At 46.2% G+C, this 25,251-nt stretch overlaps 1 protein-coding gene across 1 annotated transcript; it reads left to right on the top strand.

Annotated features, from left to right (window-relative positions):
• The first annotated feature begins 2,877 nt into the window (after window positions 1-2,877).
• Window positions 2,878-12,651, top strand: LOC132364366 (cytochrome P450 2J2-like). Its single transcript, XM_059919968.1, has 8 exons — window positions 2,878-3,157; window positions 3,722-3,871; window positions 4,570-4,730; window positions 5,218-5,391; window positions 5,803-5,944; window positions 6,738-6,925; window positions 12,093-12,234; window positions 12,323-12,651. The coding sequence occupies exons 1-8, from the start codon at window positions 2,878-2,880 to the stop codon at window positions 12,538-12,540; spliced, it is 1,455 nt and encodes a 484-aa protein (XP_059775951.1). The 3' UTR covers window positions 12,541-12,651.
• Window positions 12,652-25,251: the final 12,600 nt, after the last annotated feature.

Genomic DNA, 25,251 nt, shown 5'->3' with positions numbered 1-25,251 from the left:
TGTGGTAAAATATACACAGTATAAAGCTTACCATTTTAAGCTTTTTTTTTTTTTTTTTGGCCACACCGTGCAGCTTGCAGGATCTTAGTTCCCCGACCAGGGATCCAACCTGGGCCCCCTGCATGCAAGAAAGGAGTCCTAACCACTGGACCGCCAGGGAATTTCCCACATTTTAATCATTTTTAAGTGGACAGTTGAGTGGCATTAAGTGCGTTCACATTGTTGTGTAGCCATCACCCTCATCCATCTCCAGAGCTTTTCCATCTTTCTGAACTGAAACTCCACACTTGTTAATCGATGTCCCTCTCCTCTCTCAGCCTTGATTGGGTGGGGCTCCCCCACGTGGCTACCCTGGAGCACTGCACCGTGCCTTGTGGTTCCACTAACTCCTGCCCACACACCTTTGTAAGTCTCTCTTAAACTATCTTCAATTTACTCAACTTGAGTATACCATTTATCTCCCGCCACACCTGGTACAACAACTCTCCGAGGCAGTGCCTAAAATTATCATCACCATTGTACAAATGAGAAAACCAAGGCAGGGGGAGGCTGAATAACTTGCCCAAGGTCCTCACCTAGTAAGGGGAGAACTAGGATTTTGACTCAGCAATCTGGCTCCAGGACAGCTGAGATAAAAGCAAAGGCTACAGAATGTGACAACTGACAAACACGAGGATCCCGGGCAGGTGAAGAGTCCAAGCTGACCAGAGGCTGGAGCGGGGATGGGGGTGACTGGGAGGCTGGTGAGGCCTCCAGAGAGACTGTTTAGCACCTGGGCAGAGGGGAGCAGGAAAGATGAGCCCGGTCTGCATCATGCTGAGCCAGAATAGCGTATCCCGAGGGGAGACACCGCCGCTGCCAGTGGTTGCCCCATCCCCGCCGAGCTGACCCAGGCGGTTGGCTGAGACTTGCAGGAAGAGGCCGAGAGGACCTTGACTGGGGTTGAGCTCCATGGGCCAGAGGTGAGGCTGCTCTGGGAATGAAGCTCTCCCAACCTGTTCCAGGCCGGGGCCCTGTGGCCCTGCTGAGTAGCCGGGCCTGGGTGTGACTGGCGTGACCAAGTGGATTTACTTCACTGTGAGAAGACTCCTGGGATTGCCTCCCAACATGACACTGCCTGATTGTGCTGGGATAACAGCGGAGGTCAGACGGCGCTGGAGAGGAGGGTGGCCGGACAGAGCTAAAGAGAAGGCTGGAGTGCACTGGCAGCCCAGGGCTGGTGGCAAAGGGGTGAGGGACGTGCAGGCCCGAGATGTTCTCCCTGCTCAGCGGGCTGGCTTTACTGGCTGTCTCCTTCCTGCTCCTGAAACTTGGCACCATCTACTGGGAAAGGAGCCGCCTTCCTCCTGGTCCTTTCCCCTTCCCCATCCTTGGAAACCTATGGCAACTAAGCTTTCAGCTGCACCCAGAGACACTTCTCCAGGTAGGGAATCCGTCCTGAGTTGGATGTCCTGTGCCCTCTGGAGGGGTGGGCACACGGACCCTCCCTCTCAGCCCAGGGACACTAGAAGCAAGGAACTGGGCTCAGACACGCGTTGGGGGGTGAATCCTGCACCTGCCACTCACTTGCTCTATGACCTTGAGCCTCAGTTTCCTCATCTGTCAAATGCAGGGTTGTTGGGAGATTGCAAACATTGAATGTAAAAACTTTGCACAGGGACGTCCCTGGCGGTCCAGTGGCTAAGGCTCCACGCTCCCAATGCAGGGGGCGTGGGTTCGATCCCTGGTCAGGGAACTAGATCCCACATGCCACAACTAAGAGTTCACATGCCACAACTAAGACCTGGAGCGACCAAATAAATAAATAAATAAATATTTAAAAGAAAAAAAAAAACTTTGCACAGAGGTCACCCAAAAGGATTCTGCGGCAGAGCTCCACTGCCAATGTAATGAGGTGGAGAAAACTCTTTAACAGGACTCTGCTCCAGGAGAGCCCTGTTTGTGGCTGGAAGGAATTTTCTGAAAAGCCACTTGGGATGGCAACTGGGGAGAATGGGACCCCCGAGGGCACACTCAAGTAGCACTGCTACACCAGGCCCCCTTCTAGGGTGGGTGGATCCCACCAGTGGGAGGGTTTTGTTGCCCTGAGTGGGGGGTTTGAAATCCGGACCAGAGCTGAATTATTGCTGAGAATTGGAGGGCAGGAGACGATTCCATTCCCCATGACAATGCTCAGCTCTCATCAATGTTGACTAAGTATTTTATAAAATTCTGATTGAAGATTCTAGATGACCATGATCCCCAGGCTCGTCATGTAGTAGGAAAAGCACTGCACTGAGAGTCGGAAGACCCGGGTGTGGAGCCCTGGTCTTTTGCTTTCTTTTTTGGCCTCCATTTTCTTTCTGTTTTTCTTTTTCTTTTTCTTTTTTTGGCCACACTGTGAAGCTTATGGGATCTTCATTCCCTGACCAGGGATTGAACCCGCGCCCCTGGCAGTGAGAGCACCAAGTCCTAACCACTGGACCACCAGGGAATTCCCTGGCCTCCATTTTCATAAACTAGAGATAATGATACCTACCTCGCACACTTATACTGAAAGTGCACTAAAGTAATCTATGTAAAGGCCACACTGGACACTGAGCCCTGAAGAAAGTATCGTTATAATTGACTATCATCTGTAAAATGGGTAGAGCATACCCACCTCCCAGGATCGTTGGGGTCCAAACCAGATGCTGTGTGTGTAAGTGCTGGGCCCTGACTATTCTACGTGCTCAGGGAGCCTGTGATGTGACCCCAGCTGGCACTAGTGCTGGCTGTGGGAACCCAGGGTTTGGCTTGTCTGACGAATGGGGTGGCAGGTACACTGAGAAGGTGCACCCGAGGTAAGTGTTGGGTGCGAGAAGGTGGAGATTCATGCCAAGAGGAAGGTGCCCGGGAATGGGGCCAGCTGAGCTTTCTCTGCAGACCTGGGACCCTGTCTCTCCGCAGCTGGCCCAGGCTCACGGCAACGTGTTCACCGTGTGGGTGGGCCCGACGCCCGTGGTGGTGCTGCGCGGCTTCCGGGTGGTGAAGGAAGCCCTGGTCTCCAACTCGGAGCAGTTCTCAGGCCGGCCCCTCACCCCGCTCTTCCGGGACCTGTTTGGAGACAGAGGCAAGGGTGCCCTGTCCGCGGGGAACGGGGTGGCTGGATGGAGACCGCACTCAGGAGTCCGCTGGGGTGACCCAGAACTGTTAGCAGGGAGGAATCTGCCAGGAGGGCTCGGGTCTCCTCAAACCCCGCTGTGCGAGGGGAGGGGCGAGCATGGGGAGGAACCAGCTCTGTGACCGGGCGAGGCAGCCTCGCTCTCCGTCCCTCAGTGTGCTCATCTGTTAGATGGGGATAGTGACTGCTCTCGCCTCCCGGGATGTGGGGGAGATTAAGTGAGCCCCACAGCCAAGAGTGCCCAGGACAGCGCCTGGCTCAGCACATGTCCTTCCCCCCGCCTCCTCCCCTCCAGGCTCCGTCCTCCCTTCCCTTCTTTATCTCCTCCTCCATTTCTTGTGGGGACTCTTAAAGGCAAAATCAGGTTGGCAGCTTGGGAGGAGGGCATAGCTGAGCCCACCTTGATGGCACCAGGCTCATGGACCACACGACCCCCAAATGCCCCTCGGTCAGAGCACCAGCCCCGAGCTGATTGGGAAGGCTGCCCAGGGGTCTGCTGTCCCTGCCTGGGTGAGAGGCAGGTGGCCCTGGCCTGGGAGGCTGGGACGGGCTGCTGACTGTCCCCCAACCCGGGCCCAGGGGTCATCTGCAGCAATGGGCACACGTGGAGGCAGCAGAGACGCTTCTGCCTGGCAACGCTTCGGGAGCTAGGCCTAGGCAAGCTGGCACTGGAGCTGCAGTTGCAGGGAGAGGCGGCAGAGCTGGCAGAGGCCTTCCACCAGGAGCAGGGTAAGGAGCGGGCTGGGGCAGGCCCACCCTAATCCCTCCACAACAAACACGCACACTTCTGCAAGGAGGCTGAGCCCTCGGGGTGGGGTGGGGGAATGTGTGTATAAAGGGGTGGACCCTTTGCGGATCCAGTAGGGGATTTGTGCTACATCAATAAATCAGAAGTTTCTGTAAGGTGGGCAAGTGGGCAGACACAGGCCCAGGAACGTCCAGTCCATTGAGAAGCCTGAAGCCCTTCTCTACAGGTGGGGAAATGTCCTCCCTCAACATCTCGAGCCTTTTACACCACAGACCCTTTGCACATGCTGTTCCCCCTCTGGAATGTCCTAATCCACACCCCTTCCCTCCCTGTGAGAAACCACTGCTCCTTTCAGACCTGGCTGACATCACCTGCCTAAGAAGCCCTCCCCAAATCCCAGGCACAGCTGGCCCCTGCATCCTTTGTTCCCAGCTGGGACATACCTGCCCCACGTTCTAGTGTGTTTAAATGGGTCTGTCTCCCACACCTCTCCCTGCAAACCCAGTGCCTGTCACCAAGCCTGGCTCATAGAAGTTGCTCCGTAAGCATTTGCTGAGTGAATGACTGAAGACTGGGAATGAATGAGTGATGCAATGAGTGACCGTATACAGACTGGATGAACACTCAGGGCAGTGCTCTTTTTGCCTCCTCACCCTGAGCCCTGCCCCTCTGCTCTCAGGTAGACCCTTCGACCCTCGGGTACACATTGTCACGTCCACGGCCAGAGTCATTGGGGCCCTCGTGTTTGGCCGCCACTTCCTCTTGGAGGATCCCTTCTTCCAGGAACTGATTCAAGCCATCGACTTTGGCCTGGCCTTTGTCAGCACCATTTGGCGCAGGGTAAGCTGGCCCTCGGGGAGGCAGGTGTGCCGACCATTGGACAGCTGGTGGCCCAGGGCAGGCAGGGGCCTCAGCCAGGGCATAGCAGGGAGGGTGTCAGGTAGGCAGGAGGAAGGCCACGGGGCCTGATTCTGGGTTCCTCAGGCAGCCTCTGCTCAGCAAAATGACGATTCACAGCATCAAAGTTCCTTTATTGTGGTTGAGCATGGAAGTGTGGGCAGGGAGTAAGAGACAGGTTAAATCCCCTTAAATACAGCTATCTGGGCCTGCGACATCCTAGCTGAGCCCTGGATCCAATCTCCGCTACTACTGCTTTCATTACTGTCTAGATTACTTTAGGAGTGTGGAGAGTTTCCAGATGATGAGCAGTCCTGGGATGCCCATGTCAGAGGTCCCAGACCACTTTGGTGCCCTCAGCACCATTCTGAGCTGCCCTGACTCAGGGTCAGCACCTGAGCAGCCCCTGGGCGGGCCTCTTCCCCCACAGCTGTATGATCTGTTCCCCTGGGCCTTCCGCCGCCTCCCAGGCCCCCACCAGGAGATGTTTAGGTACCAGAAGGCTGTGCGGGGCTATATCTGCCAGGAGATCAACAGACACAAACTCAGGACACCTGAGGCCCCCAAGGACTTCATCAGCTGCTACCTGGCCCAGATCACTAAGGTGGGCCTGAAACAGCTGCGGAGGGAGGGACGGAGGGACGGAGGGGGCTGTCTTTCCGGCTGCATCTCATTTCAAGGCCACGGCCTCGGTTCCTCATCCTGGCCTCAGTTTTTCAGAGCACGCTGAAGCAGCAGCCGTTCGGGTTTTTCCCTCCCTATCTTTTCCCAGGCCAGCGCTGGCTCCTGCAGACATGGGTAGGGTGGGAAGCAGGGGACCTGGCTGATGTCAGGGCAGTTCCCCCCTCAAAAGTCAGTGCAGTCCTGGGACTCAGGCCCTTCTGACCCCAGAGGAGTTCTGGTCCCACAAGTTTAGGGACAGGCCAGGCCTCAGTCAGGGAGATGCCAGGGCTCTGTGAGAGGAGAGCTTCAGACACGGAGCTGCTCTCCCCACCACTCATCCCCCACCCACCAGGCCACGGACGACCCTGTCTCCACATTCAATGAAGAAAACCTGATCCAGGTGGTGGTCGACCTGTTTCTGGGAGGCACCGACACCACGGCCACTACCCTGTGCTGGGCACTCATCTACATGGTCCAGCATGGAGCCATCCAGGGTAAGGGGGCCGTGGTTACACCCTGCTGACTGCCCCATGCCCATTACCCCTGCTGTGGGCTTCTGGGCTGGAGGAACCTGTCCGCATCACTGTCTTTGGCCTGTGGCCCCAGGGGTGGGTGCTGCTCTCACTGCTGTGGTGTAGGAGGTGTTCATGGCTTTGAATCAGATGGAGGGGCTGGGGGGTGGGGACTTCTAGTCGCACCCTGCTACTTACTGAGGGATCCTGGGTAAGTAATTCAACCACTTAGGAACAGTGTGAAATGAGGCAACATGATTTCACCCATTCAGTAATGATCCAGCACCTACTAAGTGCCAGGCCCTGTGTCAATGTCCACTTAAGATCACAAAGGAAAAAAAGGTGGCTAGAGTTCTCTCAGGGACAAACTGGCCATGACCTAAGTTCAAATCCTGGTTCCACTAGTTTTGTGACCTTCAGAAAAGTACCTGTCCTGACACAGCCTCAGTTTTCTTGTCTGTAAAGTGGAGACAACAGTTCCTACCCCATAGGACTCTTTGTATATAGAACACTTGGCACATAGTGGGTGCTCAAATCTGGGTGCTAGCCCTTCCCTCAAGTCCCCCTTGGAGGAGCAAATCCTGCCAAATCTTGTTCACAAGCTCTGCCTTAGAGAGGGGCTGCCACTGTTGGGACCAGGGGTGGCTGAGGGGGGTAGGGCAACCTAGGGGCGACGAACCTCGGCGACTGTCTCTGGGTGGGGACGAGGACGGTGGGGCGTGGTGTGGAGGTCGGGCTGCAGCCCCTCCCAGGACCCACGCGGAGCCGCCTGCAGAGAGGGTGCAGCGGGAGCTGGATGCGGTGCTGGGCACCTCCCGGGCCGTCCGCTACGAGGACCACGAGCGACTGCCCTACACCCGCGCCGTCCTCCACGAGGTGCAGTGCCTCGGCAGCGTTGTGACCGCAGGTGCCGTGCGCCAGTGCGTGACCTCCACCCGTGTGCACGGCCACCCCGTGCCCAAGGTAGGTGGCCCCAGTGTGACCTCATGCCCGATCCAGTGCCTGCAGAAAGCACCCTTCGCGGGGCTGCCTGCCCAGCACAGCCACCTGCTACAGCTTCTACCTGTCTGCCAACTCTCAGTCAATCATCCGTCCGTCCATCCATTCATCTCTATCTATGTCATTCCGGATGGAGAGTTACGATTGTGAAAGAATACACTCAATTAGGGATATTTTTAAATGTTCTGTATTGTTCAGAAGTAACCCCTGCAGACATTTTAACGCACCTCTTTCCAATCTTTTTTGTCCGCATATATTTTACATAGCTGTGATTATGCTGAATATATAACTCTGAATCCTTCATTTCACTTAACATATCATTCTGATTCTTCTACATTACTGGTTCCCAAACTTCTAGGTACACCAGAATCACATGCAGGGCTTGCTAAAATGTACGTTGCTGGGAGCCATTCCCAGAGTATTGGGGGTGAGGGCTGAGAATCTGCCTTTCTAACAGGTTCCCAAGTGGTGTGGATGCTTTGGGTCCCGGGACCACATTTTGAAAACCACTGTTCCACATCACTCTAAATGGCTGCATAATGTTCCACCAAATGGATGTTTTGTAATTCTTAACCCTTATTGGTGAACATTTAGCCTATTTGCAATTTATGTGCCTTAGGCTTGGTCTGCATTTTGTGTTATATCCTTAGAACTGATTTCTAGTAGAAATGCCTGTCTTGTTTCTTTCATTTTATAACTAGGTTAAGAGAACAAGTACTGAATAAGGAGAGATAGAGGAATAAAGGTAAATCAAACTGTTTAGGTCAAGAACAGCCACTGTATATGTACATAAAACTTGAGTCTGGGGGCTTCCCTGGTGGCGCAGTGGTTGAGAATCTGCCTGCCAATGCAGGGGACACAGGTTCGAGCCCTGGTCTGGGAAGATCCCACATGCCGTGGAGCAACTAGGCCCGTGAGCCACAATTACTGAGCCTGCGCGTCTGGAGCCTGTGCTCCGCAATAAGAGAGGCCTCATATGAAAGGCCCGCGCACCGCGATGAAGAGTGGCCCCCACTTGCCGCAACTAGAGAAAGCCCTCGCACAGAAACGAAGACCCAACACAGCCATAAATAAATAAATAAATAAATAAATAATTGTATAACTTTAAAAAAAAAACAAAAAAAAAAACTTGAGTCTGAGCTTCCCTGGATCAAGTCAAAAAAGGAAATCCCAATTAGGTATGGCTCTCATTATGTCATAAAAGGAAGCATGCCTGTATCAGGAAAACTTTGGCTTATCACCCTTCAAGAAGTTATTATGAAGATCATCAATCATAATACCTTTTTGAGGGCCAGTGGACAATGTATTGGGTGGTGCCTTCAGTAGGAGTTTAAAGATACAGAAATATTCTTTCATATGGTATGGCTTCTTCTTATCTTCAACCCATTTTAAACGGTGAAAGTTTAACATGAATACATTTCTGCATGGAGTTAAAAAATAGAGTTCAGGTTTGTAGCTCTCTGGTGATTCAGCTTGAAACAGGTTTCTGTGCAGGTTTCTGACATGAACTGGATAACAATATAATAATTCCTGCTCTTTGCCAAGCCTTACTGTGTGCTAAGGGCTTTGAGTCCACTACAGCATTCAGTCCTCACAATGACTGACTGCCATGCAGATCCTAGATAAAAGGTATTTATTGAATTAGTTGTCTATCTCTCTTGCTTTGTAATAAATTACCCCCAAACTTAGCAACTTACAAAAATAGCACTTCTGTGGGCTAGGGATCTGGGTTTCTGTGGGTCAGGGATCTAGGTGCAGCTTAGCTGGATGCCTCTGATTCAAGGTCTCTCATGTTGTTATGATGAAGTTGTTGCCTGGGGCTGCAGTCTTATCTGAAGTCTCCATGGGGAGGTTCCACTGTAAGAGCACTTGCATTGCTATCTTCAGGATTCAGTTTCTCCTGGGCTGTTGGCTGGAGGCCACCCTCAGTTCCTTAACATTGGGCCTCTACATAGGGCAGCTCAAAACATAGCGGCTGACCTCCATTAGAGAGAGCAAGTGAGAAGACAGAAGCTACAGTCTTTTTGTATCCTAATCTCAGATGTGATATCCCATCACTTTTGCCATATTCTATTTGCTAGAAGTGAGTCACTAGAGCCAGCCCACCCTCAAGGGGAGATGGTTTTATGGGGAGTGAATGACAGGCATCAAGAATCATTTTGGGAGTGGGGTGTCATTTTAAAGGAAATGTAGCACAGGTGTGTAGGTGGCAAGGTTGCCATTTTAATGAAGATGAAACAGAGTCACTCATCTTGGTGCCTTATGCACGGAGGTGCGCTGTGTAAGACTTTCCTCAGAAAGGGACTTTGGCTCAGCACTGATACTCCAGCCTGTCTCTGGTGGAAGCCTCAATGGTACCAGGTGGTACACCATGAACACAGTGGGGATAGAAGGTATGGGGGCCCAATTTTTTCCATCATGAGAATCTTTGTTCAACTCTTACAACCATGGTTCAGGGCAGGCTTGACAGCAAGGGCCCTGCCAGGATGTGATTATTAAATTCTTATTAATTTGATCAGACTTGAGATTCCTGTCTCCATGCATTTTTCTCTTCATAATAACCCTGTCCTTTAGATGCTGTTGCTACTGTTATTCTTTCTTTTTTTTTTTTTTAACAGATGGCTTAAGAGAGCTCAAGTAACTGCCCCAGACACACAGTTAGTAAGGTACTTAACTGAGTTTCGAATTCATGTCCCTCTGATTCCAAATTTTTTGCTCTACCATACTCCCTGCCGTTCATATTGCTCCAAAAATGCCTCTTTAGGAAGGTAAATGCATCAGCACGTTGGAAGGAGGTGTTTTGCATTGTCCATTGGTCTGCCCGATTGGCTAATACTGAACAGTCCTTGACAGTTTTTGGCCATCAAGTTCAGAGGTTAGACATATGTCTCCTTAATTGTGAGGATAGGACCATGTCATCAACTTATTTTGCTGTTATCCTGGTAGGAGGCCCCAGGCCCTGGTTGTCCAAGAGTTGTTCCAAATTAGGTCAAGTTAAAAAGGAGGGAACTAAGGTTCAGCTCTGTTTTATGTCGTTTGGGATTAAAAATTTCCTTATTAATAGCCCATTCCTGCCAATTTGATTCTCGGAGGTGTTCTGTGATAAGAGCTCCAGGGAACCATTAACAGCCTAGAATCAATATTGAGCTTTTCCAACTTGGGCGAGAGATGTCTCCTGAAAGTAGAATCAAAGCTTGACAGTAGGGCTTCCCTGGTGGCGCAGCGGTTAAGAATCTGCCTGCCAATGCAGGGGACACAGGTTCGAGCCCTGGTCTGGGAAGATCCCACATGCCGCGGAGCAACTAAGCCCGTGAGCCACAACTACTGAGCCTGAGCTCTAGAGCCCGTGAGCCTCAGCTACTGAAGCCGGTGTGCCTAGAGCCCATGGTCTGCAACAAGAGAAGCCGCCGCAATGAGAAGCCCACGCACCGCAACGAAGAGTAGCCCCCGCTTGCCGCAACTAGAGAAAGCCCGCGTGCAGCAACGAAGACACAACTCAGCCAAAAATAAATAAATAAATTTATAAAAAAAAAAAAAAAAAAAAAAAGCTTGACAGTAGATCATTAAATGTTACAGATATTCCTAAATGGTTCTTAACCATTCCATCAGTCGAGTGACAGCGACAACAGCAATGGTCCCTAATACAGACGTGGCACTTCAAGCCTGTCCCTCTTCAGACATTCTGTTTGATTGTAAACTCCAAGCTGCCATTTACTGGGAAGAAGTTGGGATAGAATCCCCAGGAGGTATCAGCAGGCAGATGGCTCTATAGTTTGGAGGGGAGGGAGGGGTGCCCTTGTTGTGTGCTGGGTAGGCTATGGTCTGAGCCTGTCCCATGAATTAATATCAGTTAATCACTTTGCAAGGAGTCCAGAACATTACCCAGAACAGGATATAAATAATTCTGGAGGGAAAAGAGCATCTTGCCAGGAGCCTCTGCATCTGAAGGTGATTATTAAGAACTGTTGTAATGCAGAGGTTACTTCATCCCTGGTAGTGAAAATGGAGGGAAATTCCCAGGACAGTAACTAGGAAACAAACAGCTCACTCAGGCAGCAGCAAGAACATGTGCTTCCCAATCCCACTGATTAAAGCCACGGGGTAAAGAGGTCTGGGTGCCTGTCAGTCTGGATGGCTAAGGTCAGGCCCCTCCCTTAAGGCTACAGTAGAGCAACTAAAAAAAAAAAAAGAAGAAGAAAAAAGAAAAGTGCCTTCTGAAAGTATTTACATTGTCTGAACTTCTGCATTCTTCACTGGCTTCTCTTTGGTGTGCAGGCTTCAAACTGCTGAGTTATTTTTAATTTCAAGATGCCTTTGTCAAAACTGAGAATCCTGTGGTCAGTTCTCTAGTCCCCACAGGGATGACCAGTTTAATTATCTGGTGTTGGTTACTGAGTCATAGGATATGAGGCCTTCCTCAGAACACCTGGAGCTGCACTCCCAGGTCCCGGGTCCATAGCCAACCCCATCCTGGTTCCACTTTGGCTTCCTGGTCAGCCCAGGGCCCACGTGATAAGGAGCAGAAGTCACCAACAGGAGCCTTTGGCTTCTTTCTGCTCCCATCTGTTCAGTCTGATTCTCTTTCCAGTTATTCACTTCTTTGAGGTAGAGTGAGGGCTCGGGTTAGGTTAGGGTTAGAGGTCACTCTCTCCTCTCCCTAATCCTAAGGATTGAAGTTTTCTGTCTCTTCTTCTCTCTGCCTTGTTACTCAGTCTTTCTTTCACTTTGTCTGCCATTCCATTTCTCCTCTCTCTCTCTCTCTCACACACACACACACACACACACACACACTTAAACACACACACCGCCAGTATTCATTGCCCTGTGCAGAACTTGGTCCCCTCCATTCATGCCCAATAGCCACTGGCCCTCTTCCTGGGAGGCAGAAGCTGAGTCTCTAGCCTGGGCCGGGAGTCTTTAGGATGGAGGTGGGTGCCCCTTAGCCAGGAGAGCATAATGCCCAACGACTTCACTGATGTGAAGGCCTGTCTGCTGAATCTCTTTGAGGCCCCCTGGTCCCAGGCAACTTCCCTGTGCACACCGAGTGTTCTCTGAGCTCATATCAGCCCAGCATCAGGGCTGGGTGCTGGGCCAGCTGAGCTCCCTGAGCCATACCAGCTCCTCTCTGCAGGGCACCATCATCTTGCCCAACCTGGCCTCTGTGCTCTATGACCCTGAGTGTTGGGAGACCCCCCAACAATTCAACCCTGGCCACTTCCTGGACAAGGATGGAAACTTCCTGGTCAATGAGGCCTTCCTGCCATTTTCTGCAGGTACTGGACACAGCACTGGGTCATGGTGGGTGTGACGGGACAGGCACAGGGACAGCTGCCACCCTCTGACCTTTCCTTCTGCTTCCAGGGCATCGGGTGTGCCTAGGGGACCAGTTGGCTCGGATGGAGCTCTTCCTGATGTTTGCCACCCTCCTCAGGACCTTTTGGTTCCAACTGCCAGAGGGGAGCCCAGGGCTCAGGCTGGAGTACATCTTTGGGGGCACTCGGCAGCCCCGGCCCCAGAAGATCTGTGCCATGCCCCGTCTGAACTGCCCCAGCCCAGGTCCTGGAGAGGAGGGCGTGTAGCCAATGGCAGGGGCGGGGGCGGTCTGGAGACTTGTCCCCGACAAAGACCTTCCTTAGTCTCTCTTTTTTTTTAAAAGTCTGTTTTGTTTTTTAAAAGAATATTTATTTATTTATTTATTTATTTATGGCTGTGTTGGGTCTTCGTTTCTGTGCGAGGGCTTTCTCTAGTTGCGGCAAGCGGGGACCGCTCGTCATCGCGGTGCGCGGGCCTCTCACTATCGCGGCCTCTCTTGCTGCGGAGCACAGGCTCCAGACGCGCAGGCTCAGCAATTGTGGCTCACGGGCCCAGCCGCTCCGCGGCATGCGGGATCTTCCCAGACCAGGGCTCGAACCCGTGTCCCCTGCATTGGCAGGCAGAGTCTCAACCACTGTGCCACCAGGGAAGACCCCTTAGTCTCTTTTGGCTCCTGAAGAGTTGAAGAAGAACAGAGGTTCACCAACTCAGCTGCCTGTGGTTCCCCCTAACACAGGCTCTGATGAGTGACATTGGAGAGTAGACGTATTAAGGACTCTACAAAGGTGGCTCAGTTTTGGTAGCTCAGTTCTTAGGATTTTACAAGGTTAGTTAAGAGGTTTGGCCTTGAATCACTTCACAAGATTAATCTGGGGAGTCAAGCCTCACAAGGTGGCAGCTAAAGAGGTTCAGAGGGAGAGGAATTTGAGAAAAACCATAAATACAGTAATGCATCCGAATACTATCCACGCTGGCCCCTGATAGCCCAAAAACTGGGAAGCTTATTTTCTGTCCTCTCCTGCCCTCTACTGACTGGATGTAAGAAGTGCAGGTCCCTGCCAACACAGGACAGGGAAAGATCTTCCCGAGTCTCTGTATCAGGCAAAGCCAGCAAATTAGGATGCCCCAAGGTTTAAAACACCGTGTCTCCAGACAAGTCTTGCTTATTAAAAAAGAATAACTTGTGTTAAGGATATTCAAATTAAAATCAAAATGAGATACCACTACACACCTATTTGAATTGCTGAAAACAAAGCCCTGAGCCGAAGTACTGGAATTCTCACACAGTGCTGATGGGAATGTAAAATGGTACAACCACACTGGAAAACAGTTTGGGAATTCCTGGTACAATTAACATTATACCATACAACCCAGCTGACTCACTCCTGGTATTTAACCAAAAAAGATGAAAATATATGTTCACAACAAAACATACTATCTGATTCCATTTCTGTGATACTCGAAAAGACAAAACTATAAGACATAAAACATAACTGGTGGCAAGGTCTAGGAGTAGGGTTATGGGTTGACTATAAAGGGACACAAGGGAACTTTCTGGGATGATGGAAATGTTCTGTATCTTGATTGTGGTGATGGTTACACAACTGTATGTGTTTGTCAAAAATCATTGAACTGTATACTTAAAAGAGTGAATGTTATTGTGTATAAATCATATCTCAGTAAATCTGACTTCTAAGAAAGACATGTCTTACCTTTCTCCTTTGAGTTATTTAAAAGATGTACCTATGAATTGTAAACAAATAGAACAAAGCACAGATGTAGAAAACAAACTTATGGTTACCCGGGGATAAGGGCAGGGGAAGGGATAAATTGGAAGATTGGGATTGACATATACACACTACTATATATAAAATAGATAACTAATAAGAACCTGCTGTATAGCACAGGGAACTCTACTCAGTACTTTGTAATGGCCTGTATGGGAAAAGAATCTAAAAAAAAAAAAAGTGTGGATATATGTATATGTATAACTGATTCACTTTGCTATACACCTGAAACTAACACAACATTGTAAATCAACTATACTCCAATAAAAATTAAAACAAACAAACAAAGGGTGTCACTCATCATCCCCTTATACAAAGGGTTAAGTTGCAACCCACTTACCAGTGGTAGTGTAGTCACCCATGACAATGCACTCTGAGAGGAATTCAGGATGGAAAAAACAGGACAAAGCGTTCTGTATTTTGGGTATAAAGGCCCCTAGATAGTTAAGATGCTTACCTCAGGAAGAATTTCAATGACCCCCAGATTCTTGCATTTTCCATGCATAGATAGATAAGCACTAAAATCATTAACTTTGTGATTAGCAGTAACCTTTTTAATGCTTAACTACCTGTGTTTTCCACCAAAGAATTCATATACATACTGGCCCCTCCCCTACCTCTTTGGAGCAGTTCCTCAGGGCTCTCTGAGAGGCTGTCTCCCGAGCTACAGTCCTCAGTACAGTCCCTGAATAAAACTGAAACTCACTGCTCTTAAGTTGTGTGTTTTTTCAGTGGACAGAATGAACCAACATTTCTAATTAGTAGGATATCAGTCATCACTGTGATGAAATAAAATTCATATTTTACGGCAAGACAAGAACAAATTTAAACAAAAATTTTCTTTGCCGGTTTGGGCCTCCTCCCTCCCCTTTAGTGTGTGTCGTGCATCTGCGTTAACCAGACCTCCTTAGGAGATAACCTTCCTTCTTAATCTCGTAAGGGGCCATGATGACACACGACCCACTACTCGCTTTATACGTGCAGATCTGGATTGTGTAAATTGTCAGTAATACGTCATTTGATGTATATTTGTCTCAAAGACTTACATAACTGTGCTTTGACCTCTAATGGGTGGAACAGTCCTCAGAGCTTTCTGAAAGACTGTCTCCCAGGTTAGAATCCTCAGGTTGGTTCCAATAAAATTTTCCATTTCTTTCTTAGATCGACTATTAATTTTTTCATCCACAACTGCTACACTGAGCTGGGAAAATTCCAGCCAGAAATGAGGAAACTTGTATTAATTAGCCTCTGGCCTTTTTGCAAGCAAATGTACAGTTCTTCTAGGCTTTTTTTTTCTTCTTTTTTTAAATTGAAGTATAGTTGACATACAATGTTTCAGGTGTACAGCAAAATGATTCAGTTATATATGTGTGTATATATATATATATCTATATATATATATTCTTTTTTAGATTCTTTTGTGAAAAAAGGTTATCACATTATAGGTTATCACAAGATATTGAATATTGTTCCCTGTGCTATACAGTAGGTCCTTGTTGTTTATCTATTTTATATATAGTTGTGTATATATGTTAATCCCAAACTCCTAATTTATCCCTTCCTCCCCTTTTCCCCGTTGGTAACCATGAGTTTGTTTTCTATATCTGTGAGTCTATTTCTGTTTTGTAAATAAGTTCATTTGTATCATTTTTTTAGATTCCACATATTAGTGATATCATATATATGTCTTTCTCTATCTGACTTCACTTAGTATGATAATCTCTAGGTCCATCCATGTTGCTGCAAATGGCAATATTTCAATCATTTTTATGGCTGAGTAATATTCTCTTATAGGCTTTTAGAAATCTTGAAGCTTTCTCACAGATACCTCATTTTCTGTGTGGAACCATACCCAGTGCCTGGGGAGTCCAGAGTGGGGCCCTCTGGGCAAGCAGGGTCCCAGAAAGCAGCAGAAATCCTAGGGTTCTCTTGCCTGGGTGATCTCCTCCCAGGGCTGGCAGCCTTTTGTGACCCAGGCAGGCTCTAGTGTGGAGAAAATAAAGTGGGCCCTAATTCGACTACTTCTTGCCTCACTCTCCTAATCCTCTGTCAATTCTCTCCCTGTTAGAGCCCCTGTGGTATAATAAGAAATGCATTTGGTCTCTGTCCCTTGTTCCTGGCACAAAGCTCCTCAAACCCTTGGAATTTCCCAAGCGACAGGAGTGCCTATAGACTGTTGGTCAGAAGCACGGGTGATACCCTGAATTTGTGACTGGCATCAGAAGTGGGAAATGGGAGCAGTCCTGTGGGACTTAGCCCATAACCTGTGGAATCTCCAGGGAGATCATGTCAGAATTGCTTCGTGGTGTGAAAAACATGCATTGGAGCCACTATCTCAAGCTTGCAGCACCCTCTAACACCCACCCCCACCCCCATCCAGCCTCCTGTCTTTGATCCTGCCTGACCCCCTGCATGTTACTCCTTTCAAAGGCCAACTTTTCCAGGAAGGTTTCTTTCACATGGGCTTCGACCTTGGTTGAAATCTCAGTTTTGCTATCAATAAAACTCTTGTGTGCCTCTATTTCCTCATCTGTCAAATGGAATGATAATAGGAGTTCTCCCTTAGGACTGTTGTGAATGCCAATGTTCAGCATAGAGCCTGGTACATGATAAGTGCTCAGCTGATGTTGATGGAGATCTCTTTCCCCCATGCACACACACACATAAGCACTACATCTTCATTTATGGCCCTAAAATGAAAATGATGACGAGAGGCGCCCTTCCCCTGTGGATGGGCTTCCACTTCAGTTTCTGATTATAATCTCACGATGATAGCTGTTATATGTTTTTGTTGTTGTTGTTTTGGTTTTTTTTTTAAGAATGGGCTTCTATCTTACAGGATGCAGTACAAGCTTTGAATCAGAGGACAGTGTTGTAATATATCTCATAAGCCCATGAGTCCAGAGGTGGTAGTGGGGAGAAAAGAAAAGCCTCCTGTTATTACACCTAGTAAACTGCTCCGATAGCTTTTTTTTTTTTTTTTGAATTTTTGAATTTTATTTAATTTACTTTTTTATACAGCAGGTTCTTATTAGTCATCAATTTATACACATCAGTGTATACATGTCAATCCCAATCTCCCAATTCATCACATCACCACCATCACCCCCCCCTCCACTTTCCCCCTTGGTGTCCATACGTTTGTTCTCTACATCTGTGTCTCTATTTCTGCCCTGCAAACCAGTTCATCTTTACCATTTTTCTAGGTCCCACATATATGCATTAATATACGATATTTGTTTTTCTCTTTCTGACTTACTTCACTCTGTATGACAGTCTCTAGATCCATCCACGTCTCTACAAATGACCCAACTTCATTCCATTTTATGGCTGAGTAATATTCCATTGTATATATGTACCACTTCTTCTTTATCCATTCGCCTGTCAATGGGCATTTAGGTTGCTTCCATGACCTGGCTATTGTAAATAGTGCTGCAATGAACATTGGGGTGCATGTGTCTTTTTGAATTATGGTTTTCTCTGGGTATATGCCCAGTAGTGGGATTGCTGTGTCATATGGTAGTTCTATTTTTAGTTTTTTAAGGAACCTCCATACTGTTCTCCATAGTGGCTGTATCAATTTACACTCCCACCAACAGTGCAAGAGGGTTCCCTTTTCTCCACACCCTCTCCAGCATTTGTTGTTCGTAGATTTTCTGATGATGCCCATTCTAAGTGGTGTGAGGTGATACCTCATTGTCGTCTTGATTTGCATTTCTCTAATAATTAGTGATGTTGAGCAGCTTTTCATGTGCTTCTTGGCCATCTGTGTGTCTTCTTTGGAGAAATGTCTATTTAGGTCTTCTGCCCATTTTTGGATTGGGTTGTTTGTTTCTTTAACATTGACCTGCAAGAGCTGTTTATATATTTTGGAGATTAATCCTTTGTCCATTGATTCGTTTGCAAATATTTTCTCCCATTCTGAGGGTTGTCTTTTCATCTTGTTTGTAGTTTCCTTTGCTGTGCAAAAGCTTTTAAGTGTCATTAGGTCCCATTTGTTTATTTTTGTTTTTATTTCCATTACTCAAGGAGGTGGATCAAAAAAGATCTTGCCGTGATTTATGTCAAAGAGTGTTCTTCCTATGTTTTCCTCTAAGAGTTTGATAGTGTCCGGTCTTACATTTAGGTCTCGAATCCATTTTGAGTTTGTTTTTGTGTATGGTGTTAGGGAGTGTTCTAATTTCATTCCTTTAGATGTAGCTTTCTAGTTTTCCCAGCACCACTTTTTGAAGAGGCTGTCTTTTCTCCATTGTATATCCTTGCCTCCTTTGTCATAGATTAGTTGACCATAGGTGCGTGGGTTTATCTCTGGGCTTTCTATCCTGTTCCATTGATCTATATTTCTGTTTTTGTGCCAGTACCATATTGTCTTGATTACTGTAGCTTTGTAGTATAGTCTGAAGTCAGTAAGCCTGATTCCTCCAGCTCCGTTTTTTTCCCTCAAGACTGCTTTGGCTATTCGGGGTCTTTTGTGTCTCCATACAAATTTTAAGATTTTTTGTTCTAGTTCCATAAAAAATGCCATTGGTAATTTGATAGGGATTGCATTGAATCTGTAGATTGCTTTGAGTAGTATAGTCATTTTCACAATATTGATTCTTCCAATCCAAGAACATGGTATATCTCTCCATCTGTTTGTATCATCTTTAATTTCTTTCATCAGTGTCTTATAGTTTTCTGCATACAGGTCTTTTGTCTCCCTAGGTAGGTTTATTCCTAGGTATTTTATTCTTTTTGTTGCAGTGGTAAATGGATTTCTCTTTCAGATTTTTCATCATTAGTGTACAGGAATGCAAGAGATTTCTGTGCATTAATTTTGTATCCTGCAACTTTACCAAATTCATTGATTAGCTGTAGTAGTTTTCTGGTGGCATCTTTAGGATTCTCATCTGCAAACAGTGACAGCTTTACTTCTTCTCTTCCGATTTGTATTCCTTTTATTTCTTTTTCTTCTCTGATTGCCGTGGCTAGGACTTCCAAAGCTATGCTGAATAACAGTGGCAAGAGTGGACATCCTTGTCTTGTTCCTGATCTCAGAGGAGATGCTTTCAGTTTTTCACCATTGAGAATGATGTTTGCTGTGGGTTTGTCATATATGGCCTTTATTATGTTGAGGTAGCTTCCCTCTATGCCCACTTTTTGGAGAGTTGTTATCATAAATGGGTGTTGAATTTTGTCAAAAGCTTTTTCTGCATCTATTGAGATGATCATATGGTTTTTCTTCTTCAATTTGTTAATATGGTGTATCACATTGATTGATTTGTGTATATTGAAGAATCCTTGCATCCCTGGGATAAATCCCACTTGATCATGGTGTATGAACCTTTTAATGTGTTGTTGGATTCTGTTTGCTAGTTTTCTGTTGAGGATTTTTGCATCTATATTCATCAGTGATATTGGTCTGTAATTTTTTTTTAATATAAATTTATTTATTTATGGCTGTGTTGGGTCTTCGTTTTCTGTGGGAGGGCTTTCTCTAGTTGTGGCAAGCGGAGGCCACTCTTCATCGCGGTGCGCGGGCCTCTCACTGTCGCGGCCTCTCCCATTGCGGAGCACAGGCTCCAGACGCGCAGGCTCAGTAGTTGTGGCTCACGGGCTTAGTCGCTCCACGGCATGTGGGATCTTCCCAGACCAGGGCTTGAACCCGTGTCCCCTGCATTGGCAGGCAGATTCCTAACCACTGCGCCACCAGGGAAGTCCTCTTTTTTTTTTGTAGTATCTTTATCTGGTTTTGGTATCAGGGTGATGGTGGCCTCATAGAATGAGTTTGAGAGTGTTCCTTCCTTTGTGGTTTTTTGGAAGAGTTTGAGAAGATGGGTGTTAGCTCTTCTCTAAATGTTTGATAGAACTCACCTGTGAAGCCATCTGGTCCTGGACTTTTGTTTGTTGGAAGACCTAATCACAGTTTCAATTTCATTACTTGTGATTGGTCTGTTCATATTTTCTATTTCCTCCTGGTTCAGTCTTGGAAAGTTATACCTTTCTAAGAATTTGTCCATTTCTTCCAGGTTGTCCATTTTATTGGCATAGAGTTGGTTGTAGTAGTCTCTTAGGATGCTTTGTATTTCTGCGGTGTCTGTTGTAACTTCTCCTTTTTCACTTCTAATTTTATTGATTTGAGTCCTCTCTCTCTTTTTCTTGATGAGTCTGGCTAATGGTTTCCCAGTTTTGTTTATCTTCTCAAAGAACCAGTTTTTAGTTTTATTGATCTTTGCTATTGTTTTCTTTGTTTCTATTTCATTTATTTCTGCTCTGATCTGTATGATTTCTTTCCTTCTGCTAACTTTTCGTTTTGCTTATTCTTCTTTCTCTAATTCCTTTAGGTGTAAGGTTAGATTGTTTATTTGAGATTTTTCTTGTTTCTTGATGTAGTCTTGTATTGCTATAAACGTCCCTCTTAGAACTGCTTTTGCTGCATCCCATAGGTTTTGGATCGTCGTGTTTTTGTTGTAATTTGTCTCTAGGTATTTTTTGATTTCCTCTTTGATTTCTTCAGTGATCTCTTGGTTATTTAGTAATGTATTGTTTAGCCTCCATGTGTTTGTGTTTTTTACATTTTTTCCTCTGTAATTTATTTCTAATCTCATAGCGTTATGGTCAGAAAAGATGCTTGATATGATTTCAATTTTCTTAAATTTACTGAGGCTTGATTTGTGACCCAAGATGTGATCTATCCTGGAGAATGTTCTGTGCGCACTTGAGAAGAAAGTGTAATCTGCTGTTTTTGGATGGAATGTCCTATAAATATCAATTAAATCTATCTGGTCTATTGCATCATTTAAAGCTTGTGTTTCCTTATTAATTTTCTGCTTGGATGATCTGTCCATTGGTGTAAGTGAGGTGTTAAAGTCCCCCACTATTATTGTGTTACTGTCGACTTCCTCTTTTATAGCTGTTAGCAGTTGCCTTATGTATTGAGGTGCTCCTATGTTGGGTGCATAAATATTTATAATTGTTATATCTTCTTCTTGGATTGATCCCTTGATCATTATGTAGTGTCCTTCCTTGTCTCTTGTAACATTCTTTATTTTAAAGTCTATTTTATCTGATATAAGTGTTGCTACTCCAGCTTTCTTTTGATTTCCATTTGCATGTAATATCTTTTTCCATCCCCTCACTTTCAGTCTGTATGTATCCCTAGGTCTGAAGTGGGTCTCTTATAGACAGCATATATATGGGTCCTGTTTTTGTATCCATTCAGTGAGCCTGCGTCTTTTGGTTGGAGCATTTAATCCATTCACGTTTAAGGTAATTATCAATATGTATGTTCCTTTCACCATTTTCTTAATTGTTGTGGGTTTGTTTTTGTAGTTCCTTTTCTTCTCTTGTGTTTCCCACTTAGAGACTTTCCTTTAGCATTTGTTGTAGAGCTGGTTTGGTGGTGGTGAATTCTCTTAGCTTTTGCTTGTCTGTAAAGCTTTTGATTTCTCCGTTGAATCTGAATGAGCTGCTTGCCAGGTAGAGTAATCTTGGTTGTAGGTTCTTCCCTTTCATCACTTTAAATATATCATGCCACTCCCTTCTGGCTTGTAGAGTTTCTGCTGAGAAATCAGCTGTTAACCTTATGGGAGTTCCCTTGTATGTTATTTGTCATTTTTCCCTTGTTGCTTTCAATAATTTTTCTTTGTGTTTAATTTTTGCCACTTTGATTACTATGTGTCTTGGTGTGTTTCTCCTTGGGTTTATTCTGCCTGGGACTCTCTGTGCTTCCTGGACTTGGGTGGCTATTTCCTTTCCCATGTTAGGGAAGTTTTCAACTATAATCTCTTCAAATATTTTCTCTGGTCCTTTCTCTCTCTCTTCTCCTTCTGGGACCCCTATAATGCGAATGTTGTTGCGTTTAATGTTGTCCCAGAGGTCTGTTAGGCTGTCTTCATTTCTTTTCATTCTTTTTTCTTTATTCTGTTCCATGGCAGTGAATTCCACCATTCTGTCTTCCAGGTCACTAATCCGTTCTGCCTCAGTTATTCTGCTATTGAATCCTTCTAGTGTATTTTTCATTTCAGTTATTGTATTGTTCATCTCTGTTTGTTTGTTCTTTAATTCTTCTACGTGTTTGTTCTTTAATTCTTCTAGATCTTTGTTAAACATTTCTTGCATCTTCTCGATCTTTGCCTCCATTCATTTTCCAATGTCCTGTATCATCTTCACTATCATTATTCTGAATTCTTTTTCTGGAAGGTTGCCTATCTCCACTTCATTTAGTTGTTTTTCTGGGCTTTTATCTTGTTCCTTCATCTGGTACATAGCCCTTTGCCTTTTCCTCTTGTCTATATTTCTGTGAATGTGGTTTTTGTTCCACAGGCTGCAGGATTGTAGTTCTTCTTGCTTCTGCTGTCTTGCTACTATATGTTGAGTTTCAACAATGTGCACCTGGCCACCTGACACATACAAAGTCATTTAATCATCAAAATGACAAGGTAGAAGTTATCTGAATTCATAGAAATGAGTCAGTGTCAGATTATCAATAGCCTCAGTTTTCTCACCTGCAAAGTGGAGCTAATAATGCTAACTCTTTTGGTTGATATTAAGATTAAATTAAATATGACAATGCATGCAAAATACCCATCACAGTACCTGGTACATACTAAGTGCACAATAAATGGCAAATAATAATTAATACTCCTGTCCCTGGATTATAGTCAGCACACCTCCATAGATCCTTTCCACTCATCCTGACTCCTGGCTGTCCCCTGAGGACCGTGCTTCTGCCGCAGACTTTGAGTGGAGGCTGCTTGTTCTTCCTCTGTCAGTTCAGGTTCTCACCAGAAATAGCAGCCTCACTCAAAGCAATGAGGAGAGCTTAATAACAGAGCACAGATATCAACCCGTGTGGATCAAGGAGGAAGAGAGTGGATGGAGTAAGTGCCTTTCTCCTCCCATGGTCCAATCTCCTGTTGGTGCCTGCAATTGGCTGAGTCCAGCCGAAAGCCAGAGGGCAGGGGAGCCCATTGATCTGGTCAATAAAGGTTAGTCTTGAGGGGCCTGGAGCAGGATACAGGAGTGATCTGGAGGGGCAAGAAGAGAACATCCAGCACATCCCCACTTCAGAATCCTTGGGTTCTGGAGGTGGACCACATCCTCCTCATGCCCTAATGATTCTTTCAGATCACTTGTCCACAGATCACCTGGAGCTTGTATTTATCCTCTGTTGACACTCTGTCCTCTATTTCTAGCTGTTCTTCAGCACTATTAATCTTCTGGTCACTGCTTCTCTTTCACTGAAGTCTCAGGATTCCTCTCCAAGTCCTGCTGTCATCCTGGTGACACCAAGTTAATGTGAGTAGCCCAGTCAACATCCAGGACTCTCAGTTTCTAGGCTTTCTCATCTTTAGTGACTTCCAGCTTCCTTCCTCTTCAGCCATCAACTGTATGACCACACCCAAATTCTTGTTAGCAGCTGGAGAAGCTCTCCCTAGGAAATGACAAATTCACATATCCCTATCAAGAACTGTGAGGGCTCTGAACAAGTTAGCCTGACACAGTTTTATGGATGCTGGTAGAAAACACAGAATCTTGGGTCAAAGACGAAGTACAACTTATTAGAACAATAGCATTAGCCAGAATATCAACATTTTTGTGTTGATTCCCTGGGTTCCAATTCCCAAGGGACAATGCAATGAAGGCTAAATGACACCTGCACACTGAGGGGGTTGCATTATAGGAGAGGAATGCTGAGTTTAGGGAACTGGAAACTTCTATAATGGGCAGTAAGCATGCCCTTGCTCTGTCAAGTGGTACTAATCTCTATCTTCCAAGGTGTTATGGACTGAATTGTGACCCCCCTAAAATTCGTATGTTGAGGCTCTAATCCCCAGTGTGATGGTATTTGGAGATGGGGACTTTGGGAGATAATTAGGTGTAGATGAGGTCATAAGGTAGGGCCTCCATGATGGAATTAGTGCCCTTAAAAGAAGAGACACCAGGGAGCTTGCTGTGTCTCTCTGCCATGTGAAGACAAAGCAGTAAGTCAGCCATCTGCAACCAGGAAGAGAACTCTCACCAGAACTTGACCATGCTAGTGCCTTGATCTCAGATTTCCAGCCTCCAGAACTGTGTGAGAGAAATTTCTGTTGTTTAACCCACCCAGACTATTGTATTTTCTTATGGCAGCCCAAGTAGACTAAGATGCAAGGCTATAAGCAAATATGCCCCTTTGCTCTGGAAGAAAATGCCTTTATCTCAAGGTTGTTTGCTTGCTTACCACTTTTGTTCAACTGAGTAAATTTGAAGACCTCAATTAGATCTTTATTTAATGATTCATGAATTGGACAGTATCCCATCTTAGCAGTTAGAAAGGAGCTCTCAGGACCCGTCCGAAATGGAAACTTATTATAGGCAGAAGGGGGAGGAAAAAGAAAGCTTCTAGCAAAAGAGTGGATTGTTTCAGGCAAGGTCACCTTCATTTGGGGGAAGCTGTGGGTCTATCAGGCAGATTACCTGACTAGTGCTGACCAGGTAATTCCAGATTGACTGGTTAAAGGTCGCATTCCTGGGAGAGGCTGAAAATGCAATTAGGTTACGTATTAAGTCTTGTTTTGCTGATGTGGGGCTTAGCACAGGTGACTCCATTTTGCCCTTGTTGTTTCTTTTTAAATGCTATTAAAATGGTAGATACCCCAAGCTCAGTGTTCTTCAGTTGAGATGCAAAACCACTGCATGTTCAGCATCCATCTGGCCCATGGCATTGCTACTGTAGGGCTTGGAGAACAAGGGGAGCCCCTGCAAACACGATGCACATGATGCTTGTTGTGCTGTGGGTAATAAAGTCTTTTCCTTCTGACCCAGGAGTCTCCTGTTTTCTGCCAGCATCCAAACTAATTAGCTTGCAAATAGGGTAAAATCAAATCTCATAGTTGACACCTATGACAAAGCCAAAGTTAATTTATTTTAGTTTCTCAAAGAAGTCATGCCCTGGAAGACATCACAAATGCTACTTTCTCTACCTAGAACATTTCAGCCCTTCTCTTCTCCTGGTAACTACCATCAGTTTCTCTGGGAAGCCTTCTCCCCTGCCTCCCGTTCCTTAACCCTTGACTGCATTATTTCCCCCTCCTCTAAACCCCCAGAGAGCCTTCTGCTTCTCTGACCATAGCACTTCTTCCGATGTATTGTAATTGCCTGTTTATTTACTTGGTCCCTTCTTCCCCTGTAGAGTAGGATCTCTGTGAGGTCAGAGATAGTGTCTTC

The sequence above is a fragment of the Balaenoptera ricei genome, chromosome 4 (assembly GCF_028023285.1).
Source record: "Balaenoptera ricei isolate mBalRic1 chromosome 4, mBalRic1.hap2, whole genome shotgun sequence".
Classification (NCBI taxonomy): domain Eukaryota; kingdom Metazoa; phylum Chordata; class Mammalia; order Artiodactyla; family Balaenopteridae; genus Balaenoptera; species Balaenoptera ricei.
This window is presented reverse-complemented; position numbering and strand designations above follow the sequence as displayed.

Excerpts from the sequence above, each read along its gene's own strand:
- LOC132364366 (XM_059919968.1), top strand. The coding sequence starts at position 2,878 with ATGGGGCCAGCTGAGCTTTCTCTGCAGACCTGGGACCCTGTCTCTCCG. Across the intron at positions 3,872-4,569 it reads GGCCTTCCACCAGGAGCAGG|GTAGACCCTTCGACCCTCGG; the intron begins GTAAGGAGCGGG and ends CTCTGCTCTCAG. Across the intron at positions 5,392-5,802 it reads ACCTGGCCCAGATCACTAAG|GCCACGGACGACCCTGTCTC; the intron begins GTGGGCCTGAAA and ends CCCACCCACCAG.